At 34.6% G+C, this 11,067-nt stretch overlaps 1 protein-coding gene across 1 annotated transcript; it reads right to left on the bottom strand.

Moving 5' to 3' along the window:
- On the bottom strand, positions 1 to 3,091 carry LOC113292002. Its single transcript, XM_026541425.1, has 3 exons — positions 2,288 to 3,091; positions 1,768 to 1,953; positions 1 to 554 (listed from the first exon to the last, which is right to left on the bottom strand). The coding sequence occupies exons 1-3, from the start codon at positions 2,759 to 2,761 to the stop codon at positions 270 to 272; spliced, it is 945 nt and encodes a 314-aa protein (XP_026397210.1). The 5' UTR covers positions 2,762 to 3,091; the 3' UTR covers positions 1 to 269.
- Between the last annotated feature and the right edge of the window lie 7,976 nt (positions 3,092 to 11,067).

Below are 11,067 nucleotides of genomic sequence, written 5' to 3'. Positions count from 1 at the left end.
TCAGCAAGAAAATCATACCGAAAAGTTCACTTTACTGCATATTTAATGGACTTTACATGAATGAGAATACCAACACCAGTTACAACAACTACAAAATACCCATCTAGTTAAAAAGGGGAATTGGATTACACATTCAACCTAGACATAGAATATCCCCTATTACTAACATTTGTAGCTCAATATTAAATAGTAAAATATACCCAAAGCATGAATTTGTAGACAGACTCAACCAATGTCAATCATCATGATCACTAAACTTCATAATTAAATCAGTGATACTCACATGCAGCCTTGATATTACGGACAGGTTTGCCAAGTTCTTTCGGTTTCAGTGTTACGGAACATAGGACTTTTCTATAGAACTTGGGTTTTACCAGCCTTCCCAATACATAAGCCCTGGATCTCACCACAAATGTTAGGTTTAGTGGCACGCTCACACCCTGTACTCCATTCTCAGTCAACTTTGACAGTCCTCCATACGTTGGCAGGTGATTGGCGAACACACTTGTCACTATCTTACGCTTGCTCTTCCTTGACTGATAAAACTCTTTCATCTGTAACGAGAAAACAAAAATAAATGGAAGGATGGTCAGTAGATGGTCAAGATCTATTACAAGAAGTGGTCCGGCTGTAGAGCAAGCAGAAGGTCTGGAACGGCAAAGATAAACATATTCATGGCGATGGTGATTGCCAAGCCTAGAGTCACGAAAGTAGTGCCATTATTCTACTTGTACCTCTTATAACAGAATAAATACAATTTCGAAACATTAGACTGTCCTACATAAGTTTTTGGTTACACTTCCCCCCAAATGTATTAAGTTGCGACAACGACTGAATACTGCTCACCACCACAAGTTGGTATTTCCATATTCAATGCTGAAACCAAAACACTAGGCCCATATCTTTACTCTTCGTTACTAATTTTCCTAATCACAACAACTCCAACACACAACAGAAAGAAACAAAAAAAGCATTTACTTGCATTCTATCCATTTTCACAAGTACTAAATAAACCAATGCCATTTTCAATTCAACAAATCGGACTGAAGAAACAAAGTTCATGGGGTCCTCAAGCAACCCCATTCGTCATAACCAAAATAAATGGACTTGTAAATGGTCAAAATCCCTTTAAAGTGACCTGCGCAAGTAATATAGAAAAATTTGAGCTTGAAAATTCCATATTGGCAGTAACTGCATTTCCACTATATTCAGCTACTTCCTCATTGAAGTTCATGGACCAATTCCTAGTACCAGTCATATATCAAACACCTCAACATAGATTGGCATATTATGACGTTTAACCAAAGTCATTACCAATTTCCATCTAAAGACTAAAGATACTAGTGCATAAAGAAACAAACACCTCTATTGGCATTTCATGACGTTTAACCAAAGTCATTACCAATTTCCATCTAAAGACTAAAGATACAATAAGCTAAAAACTAGTGCATAAAGAAACAAATCAATTCGAGGAAATTAATGGACAATTGCGAGTTGGTCGATATAATCTCCCTAGTTTTACAACCACTGGATTTTACCAAACTAGAAAATGTTTGTTTTGCTTTAGTGATAGTGGGTTTTGAAGATTCCAGCACATTGCTTTAGCTGAAAAGTTCTCACTTTTTTCCCTTTCTAGATTCCACAGATTATATACTCCATACCAAACAGTAAAACTAAAACCTAAGGGTCTTCTCAAAACCCCATCTATTTCACATTAATTAAACTTAATTAACAATAAAATAAAAATGAAATTCTTTGTTTACTTACATTCCCAGAAGCAACCTTAAGCTGGTTCTGGTAGAAAGCAAGTGGTGTTGCAGAAACATGAACCCCAAAAAAAGTAGCTTTATTTCGATACAGAAATTTGACTCTTGATTTCAATGAAAGCATCTCTGTTGGAACATTAGAAGCATCAATCCCAGCCTGTACTCCATAGCTATCAAATACAATTTCCTGTAATCAGAACCAAAAACATAATCCAATTAATCAACATTACAAAAGCAACCCCAAATTTTCACAAAATAAGTAAAGCCAAAATGACCACCAAGTTTCTGTAGACAGGCATGGGTGAAAACAACTAATTAAATTAGGGTTTTTTAATAACAGACAGTATATTACAAGCGTAAATTAAGGGATTCTCTTTAATCTTCATAGTACTATCAGTTAGACAGACCGAGTTACTAGTTGACTCATTGACTCAGTCTCCAACAAAAAAATCCTCTTTTTCAAAGAAGGCAATGGAAATGAAAATGAAAATGAAAAACCCTGTGAAAAAAAAAGGAAGTACCGTGATGGTGATTTCAGGTGGGTAAGCTCTGCTAGCACCCCATAAGATAAGAGAGAAGACCGTAAACAGAACAGTAAAAGAGAATATGAAACAAACGATATAAAATCTCTTCACATCTCCAGAATCTTTATAACCTCCATCAAAATCATCGTCATCTTCATCTTCGTCACCATCATGAATGGTATTAATTTTTTTCCAAGAAGGTGGATTTCTAAGATTTTTATTAAGTGAAGCAGAGAAACGAGTCGTGGACGATTCGCGTGAATGATGAATCGGCGAACAATGATAATGATGATTTGTAGGTGATCCCATAGGACTAGAACCATATGACATCTTTTCAACATCATGTTGTGATGGGCTCTGTACATAGTATAATGGTCTTCTTGGTGATCTTGGTGGTGTCGATGCATCTATACTTGTTCCCTCTGAATCTGATTTTACATGCATTGTTCTTGACGTTTTGGGTTCCCACATGGTGAAAAAGCTGTGCAGAAATGAAAAAAATTAAATGGAGGGTTTTGAATGTTTTTGCTAGAGGAGGAAGATGGTATATTTATGATTTATCCTTTGATAAATTCTTTCATTCGTTAGAAATAGTGGAAGTTTTTTCTTTTCCTGGAATGAAGCGTGTGACAGGCCAGCTGATTATTTAAAGCGGATTCCAAACGAGGTTCTAAAAGGGTTTTTGAATCACAGTTCCCGGTGTAATTTTCTATGTACTTTGGTTAAGGATCTGTTTGGTAGAGTAGGAAACTTTATGGTCGTTATGGAATATGCTTTCGCCTGAACGCATTTCCCTTTACCGTTCAAGGACATTGCTCCTGCTTAGAAAATGGATTTCAATGGTTGCCCAAATAGCATGATTATATTTGTTTAACAAAAGATCTCCCGGATTAAATTAAGTTTTTGTCTAAATGCATTTGATTTGGGGTAATTCGACATAATGTAGAGATTATCCTATGTCAATAAAGTCATATAATCATTAGAAGATGACAAGTGCCGAACTATTAATCTTGTTGCTAAAATGCTCTTTTAATTCATGGAGTCATCAACAGAGGCTTAACGGATAACATTGTCATGTTCTCAAACATTACAAACAGTCCCTAACCCAAGCTGCCCATAGTGTGCTGCGTCTGTGCGTAGTTTAGAAGTTTACGTCTTTTTAGGTACTGTTTTTCATCCCACAGTCTTGGCAATGTACAGTTGGACTTGGACCTTTCTTTCTTTGTTTTCTTTTCCATTTTCTCTCGTCTTAATTTTCTTTGCTTTTACACGAGAAGACTGTATCGATACTATTTGTTCACACGCTTTAGATGTGAGTGAACGAGTTCAACCAGTAAGATGGATCCTGGGAGGACTATGGTAAGGCTCAAGTATTGCGGTGTCATTCACTCACTTTATGTGTGGGTGAAGCTAAAATTGGCCTGCACGGTCACAGAAATGATGGAAATAGTCTGTTCCGTCTGAGATCAGAGAAAGAAAAGAGTGTTCGGTTTATATGTGGGTGCACGTTTCTCCTTTCTTTTGTTAGCTAGTGGGATATGATTTGATGCTGTGAAAGAATATGCACCTTTGATCGTTTGCATCGGATCTTCATAAAGAAAAGAGAAAAAGAAACAAAGGTTTGCATCGGATATTGTTTTCTTTTCTCCATTGGATAACTTTCTTTACTCATGATAGTCTATCCAGAAAACCTCAAGTTACTCGATATGGGGGAGTAGTACGATTTAACATGTAACATGTTAATTGCCATGTAATGTCCTACTGTCAACTCAAGAGGTGCTGTAGTGCTGAGTTCATAGATGTTGATGGTTTTTTAAAACATAATCCACCCTGCCTAAGTTTTATGGGTGCTAATCTAGCAGCTAGATTGGTAATTCACGTCAGCTAGGACAATCGTCTAAGTCTTTGGGCATGCTAATCTAGCAGCTAGATTAGCAGTCCATGTCAGCTGGGACCACCGCCTAGCGATGAACCGTTCAGCGTCCATCGATGGACCATTCATCGCTTTAAATCTCAGCCGTCAGATCAAAAATAAATCTCCCAACGTTGAATCATTCCGCGAAAAGGTGGTTTTCTCAGCGCTGAATCATTCAGCAAAACTATCTAACTGCTAGTTCACATGCTAGCAACTGGTAGGAGAGAGAATTAGTGTTAACTTTTATGCCACATTTTTTTAACTGCAACACTTAACTGTTAATCTAGCACCTTCATCTAGTCCATAAAACTTAGCCATGAAGCTATAAAGCTATGTAACCAAATTAGAAAATTGTATTTATTTTTAGGGGTAAGAGCATAATCTTTCCATAAAATATTGATTTACGTGGATGATATTGTATAAAGGATAGATAAAGAATAATTTTCAGAAAAATTGAAACATGTTTTGATACTGTTACTCCAAATTGGCACGAGAAACAGCATGAGCGAGTATCAATCATAAAATTCTATTAAAAAGAAGTTGCGGTATATGCATGAGCGTAATAGTGTTGTAAGGTTAAGAAAATCATAGCTTAAAGACTAAAACCTCCTCCTTGTAGCCTTGTTGACAATGCCCGATTTTTTTCGAAAAAAAATACCAATAGGTCATAGGAATAACATATTAGGATGAGTTTGGTCCAGTTGACTCAGTCAACTGTCTATTTGGTCTTTTTTGAAAATATAAATTATAATTTGGTCATAGAAATTATAGTTTGGTCCTAGGATGACGTCATGGATGATGTAATCATCATCATGTAGTGGTAGAAATACCCTTTTGGGACGACATATATATAAAAAATCAATAGAAAATATCTCATTCTCAGATTTACTTTCTCTCTCCTCTCTATTTTCAGATCTAGTTTCTTTCCTCTCCAATTTTTTTTTCTTTTTCTGTAACTGCAAGAAACGATGAAGATTTGGGTTTTTTCTAGGGTTTTTGATTTGCAGAGATGATGAAGACAATTTGTAGACATGATAGAGACGGTGAATCATATAAAGATTATGAAAACGATGACGATGAAGATGCTTCTTTTGATTTTTTTGCTACTGTTTTTGATGTTTTCTATGGTGTTGAAGACGAAGATGATGATCTTTTGTTTGCTGCTCGTGTTGAAGATCTCGATTGTTGATGTTTTTCGTGTTGATGATGATTTATATTTGTTGCTCGTGTTGAAGATCTTGATTTGATGTTTTCTGCTCGTGTTAAAGATGAAGATCTGTTGTTATTGAAGATGATGATGTTTGTTGCTGCTGTTGAAGACGACGAAGATGATGAAGATGATGCTGCTGCAGTTCATTTCTGGAATAAACTTTAATTTTTATGGGTTTTATCAGGAGTTCATTTCTGGAATGAACTCTGATTTTTATGGATTTTTATCAGGAGTTCATTTTTGGAATGAACTCTGGTTTATATAGGTTTTTATCAGGAGTTCATTTCTGGAATGAACTCTGGTTTATATGTTTTTATCAGGAGTTCATTTCTAGAATGAACTTTGGTTTATATAGGTTTTTATCAGGAGTTCATTCCAGGGGCGTATCCATGTGAAGGCACACTTAGGCACGTGCCCAACCAAAATTTAGCTAAAAAATCTTTACCTATTAATATTTTACCGGATATTTCCTATATTTTGTTCAAGGAAAATAGGTAACAAAACAGATTACATAATATTTTCCATCTAACAAGATATTCGTAATCAATCCATATATGGTATTTTTAGCTATAAAATAGGTAAAAACTAAGACATTCCTAGGTTAAGGTTTGCAAGTTTATGTATTTTAGGCCTTTACTCTATTCCACGCTACAGTTGAGAATAGTATTAGTGATCTTGTTAAAAGAATGGTTGAGAAAAAAAAAAGATCAAGTGTACTCATTGATTTATTTGCTTTTGACGTTATTCGTTGCTCTTACCAGTTGCTACTGCTACCGTAGAAAGAGTATTTTTCGGTATGAAAATTGTGAAGACTCGGCTACGCAATCGAATGGCAGATGAGTGAATGAATGATAATTTGCTTTGTTATATTGAAAAAGACATTTTTGATGTTATTGATGAAAAATCGTCGTGGACAATTACCAAATGTGTTAATTTAATAAGTAACTTATTATTTTTATTATTTTTCACAAGAAAAAATAAAATAGTGATTTTTTTATAAAGTGCCTCTACCAGCATAAAGTTCTGGATCCGCCATTGGTTCATTCCAGGAATGAAATCTGGTTTATATAGGTTTTTATCAGGAGTTCATTTTTGGAATGAACTCTGGTTTATATGTTTTCTGAAAAATTAAGTAGAAATTAACAGGAGTTCATTTTGACGAATGAACTGCTACAAAAAATAAGTAGAAATTAACATGGAAGGGTACTTTGGTCCATTTAATATTTTTAAATAATTATGGACCAAATGGAAACTGTGATTTCTGAAAGGACTAAACAGACATGGGACCACCTAAAAAAGGACCAAACGATATTTTTCCGTTATTGTATCTGAAACTGACTCATCACATCTGGTTTACAATTATTAATTAGAAGAGTTATAATTTTTTTCTTAAAATATATGTGCACAACAAACCAGGTACAAGTTAATACCCGACCCAAATGATCTCGGGTCATATGTATTATTAGTCGGGTCATATTTTGAGTCAGATATACGAAAAATGAAAAAAAATATCAAATAATCTTCATGTGTAGATGCATCAGTGATAATCTTGTAACTGCTAAAGAAATTATGCACCTTATGGGTCTTTCCACTTCTGTCTTTGGTATTTTTGCTCTTAAGATAGATATTAGAAAGGCCTATGACAAGGTCCCTTGGTCATTTCTCAAACCAGTTCCTTCATGCCAATGGTATTATCAACAATGCACACAACTAGATTATGCAATGCATTTTCACTTCAACTTTCTCTATTATGGTATGGTGCCCAAAAGGCTTCTTCAAGAGTGAGTAAGTCCTTAGACAAGGTTGTGCAGTGTCGACGTACCTTTTTATTCTTTATTCCCACGGTCTATCTAGGCTTATAAGAAAAATGGAAAACGATGTTTTATATGATAGCTACAAAGTTAATAGATGTGCACTTACAATGTCCCGTCTTATATTTGCTGATGATTTGTTCGTGTTTGGAATTGCAAATACAAATATGATTGAATCTCTCCAAACAAAATGTTAGAAAGCAATTTCAAAAACATATATTGGAACGTCATTTTATAGTTGAAATAGAATTTGAGATCGATCCCTTATGACAAGGATTCAAGACTGATCCCTTTTGACTTGTTTTATATTTTCTATTTGTATGTTATCTTCACGTGTTTTTGCAGACATCGAGATGTACATGAGTTAGATTGGGAATGTTCATAAGTGTCGACATAGTATTTTGAACATGTATTAAACTCAAATATCTTATTGCTCGAGTATTTTCCTTGCATACTCAATGCTAGATCCGAAAAATAGATTTTCAATATCAATTATGGGATTGAAATTATATGTTTACCAATCCCAACAGTTTGCACATCTCTAGGTGTTGTATTAGTGTGTGATGGATATTTTTAGTTGTCATACTATGAGAAAAATTGATTATGAGTTGGAAAATATAAGATATATGCAAATTTTGGAAATAAATATATATTACGAATACTAAAGGTCGTCGAAGTAGGAAGATCTTGTTTCTAAATAAGCCTTGGTCATAACGCTGTAAATAGAGAGTTTTGTATCCTTAATCGTACCAGAACACATCTCTGTCGTGTGTGAAAGAAAACTTGAAAGTGATATAAGTAATCTAGTTAGGTGAAACATCTTATGTTACCTTTTGTTTAAATACTTATTTAGGATCAAGAAGCTCGAGATGTATCATTGGAGGGGAACTAAGAATCACACTGGTTTAACTTTATTTGTTGTTTTTATCACACTTGTTTATTCAATCTCTCTCTTTTGATAAAAGACCGCTCAAGTTTGTTTGAAGATTTGAGTATCACATATCTAAGTGATTCTGGATATATGGGATAAAACTGTTGATCAATCAATGTTAATAGGCTCCGCTCTGTGTGTTTGATCAATATTGTAATCAAGTCGTTTACAATGGTTACTTTTTAAGATTGAAGACTTTTGTTTTGGGTTTTGATATGTGTATGACTTCTTGTGAACTTGATTACCTGGGATCTACAAGCAGCTTATATTGATAAATTTAAGACTTATAGAAGATCGAATAAACTTTCCAACGACATTGGTTTGTTCAGATAGATCATGTTCATCAAGATTGATTATTTCGATAATCATTGTCTTGGTTTGATTTTTTTAACTAAGGGAGTTTTTTGATATAAGTGCAATATCCTTTACCCTTCTTTATCACAGATCAAACGCCTGATTTGGGTGCTTGATGAGTGAGTTGGTTACTAGATCAAATTTAGACATTTGTTTCTAGCGTCACGATGTAAAAGAGTTGAGTGCAGTAGTCTTCATAGCGGGTGAAGCAAATCAAGATAGTGGATTCTGTCTTGGGATTCACGTGTCTTGGCCAAATTGGTTATAAACATATGGATACTGAGGAAACTGAGTATCTAGAGATATTTTATTTGGTATATACTATATGAAATTGTGATATCAATTTATATAACAGCTTAATTATGAGAAAATTCAAAACCCGACCAGGTCCAAGGGTTTTCTGCAAGAGAGTTTTCCTTGTCAATAAAGTTTTATGTGTGAAAAGAATAGGGTACAACGGGCACCACCAACTTTTTCATTTGTGAACATGTATGGAAAATTCCTTGTACAATCATATAAGTATAGATCAACAGAAAAGATCCTTGTACTTGATTGCAAAACAAGGTCAACCTAGTATGTACCTGAACTGTACACGACCCGAATTCCAACAAGAGCAAGTTTTATAGTCTATATTTCAAGATACGAATTCACAAAAACAAGTCTTCTAGGTTTATACAGTCAAATTAAAACTATTTATGTTAGTTAACATACTACGTGTGATATTTCAATTTTAGAGATAAAGAATATAATGTGAAAATAAAACAACACAAGACACTAGAAATTTTGTTTGCAATGAAACTACATTCTTGTGAAAAAAGCTCAGGACCTAGTTTAGTTTCAACATGACATTGTATCAAGCCTCTACAAACTCACTATCAGACTTCATACTTGAGTATTTTCGAGACAGAACTGACCAACCGAGCAATTCAGTTTCAGTCATGCTCCTTACATCTCTTGGATCTCGCAAGACCCTACACACTTGATTTCCATATCTAACATCCTTTACAGATCTAGGAGTTGCTTCAGTCGCAATGAATACTTTTAACTATTATGCCTCTAACAAATAGCCTATTGATTTCCTTCAAAATGATAAACAATAAAGGTAATGTAAGTGTGTTTTCTTATAAGCGATCTTCAAGGATAAAAAAGATATCAAGCAATCCTCAACAATTAGATTAACTTGCTTTATTCAAAAGTTTATAGAAATTCCTAATCGATTCTGCTTTACAAGATCAATCTAACATATACAAAACTCGCGGAATTAAAAAGTCTGGGACGAAGAGAATGAAGATACATCCATCTTACCGTCGTACACACCTTCACGATGTCTGATCTTAGTCCTTAATCTCGGAGTACAATCTTGATTATCACTTTGTTCACTATTCTCCGATCAGGTCTCCGGTGATGTGAAGTTAGGGTCTTCTGATTATCTTTTAAGTCGGTCGAGGTTAATGGGGGTTAGAAGAGAATCATAGAGAGAGAGAGAGTTGTCTGAAGTATATTTAATACTCGTATTATTATAATTAACTTGTTTACATCATTAGCCTTTTTGGTTATTTATACATGATATGAACATGAGAATTACATGTAGATGACTAAGCAAGTGATATCTTTGACTTAATAGTTTACCACCTTGTGCTTGTACCGACTTGGGATAGCTTTTTATTATGAATATCCAGCTTTTTAATCCTCCCCTCAGCTGACAACATTGAGAATCTTCTTAGCTTCGTACCTGGACTCAGGTCTTCTGCGCCTAACTCCGTGTCTTTTTCTTGTTTGGTTGCCTACGACTTGATTCCTGGACATCTGGTTCAGGTTTTCGACGTCTGACCTTGAGTGTTATTCCATGTTTCAGCTGTATTAGTCTTCAGCTGTCAGTTCTTGGGTAGATTCTATATTTTGTCATCTACATAGAACTTTGTAATTTATATCAATCTCATTCCTTGATCGCTAATTGTTAGATGGTCATATAGCAGAATAGATGAACTTTGTAATAAAATATAGTATGACCGGGCTTCATGAATCCCATAGTGAAGATTTCAAAAGTCGTAAGGAAACCAATATCTTTAGAGGATGACCCTAGCCTCCACTAAGATATAAAAGTACCAGGATTGAGATTCTAGTATGCAGAGAGTCCTCTATTTAGAATGACGAACAAGGCTAGGAAATGTCTGTCTTTACGATTACTTTGACACTAAGTAAGCTCAATTTATCAATAAAGTTTGAACGTGTAAGCATGTGAGAAGTTTTCCTTGAATTACAAAGAAGTGAGCCACCCGCTTATTTATCGATATAAGCTCTATGAACCAAAATGTTATCCCAAGAAAAATTGTTAAGTTGTCCTTGTACTATCAAGCAATCATGCAACTCAGTAACTCCCAAAAACTAAATCATTTTGTTAACTGTCCAAAATAGTTCGTGAAAAGATTGTCGTCTCAGAGTTCAGGAGCTTTATATATATGCAAGTTCTCAAACTGTCCAAATCAGTCCATGTACTCAAGTTACAAAAATGTCCAAGAACCTCTTAAAATAAACCAGTTCACGTACTTAGGAAAT

Source organism: Papaver somniferum, chromosome 1 (assembly GCF_003573695.1).
Source record: "Papaver somniferum cultivar HN1 chromosome 1, ASM357369v1, whole genome shotgun sequence".
Taxonomy (NCBI): Eukaryota; Viridiplantae; Streptophyta; class Magnoliopsida; order Ranunculales; family Papaveraceae; genus Papaver; species Papaver somniferum.
The sequence above is the reverse complement of the archived record's forward strand: the minus strand, read 5'-3'. Positions and strand labels throughout refer to the sequence as shown.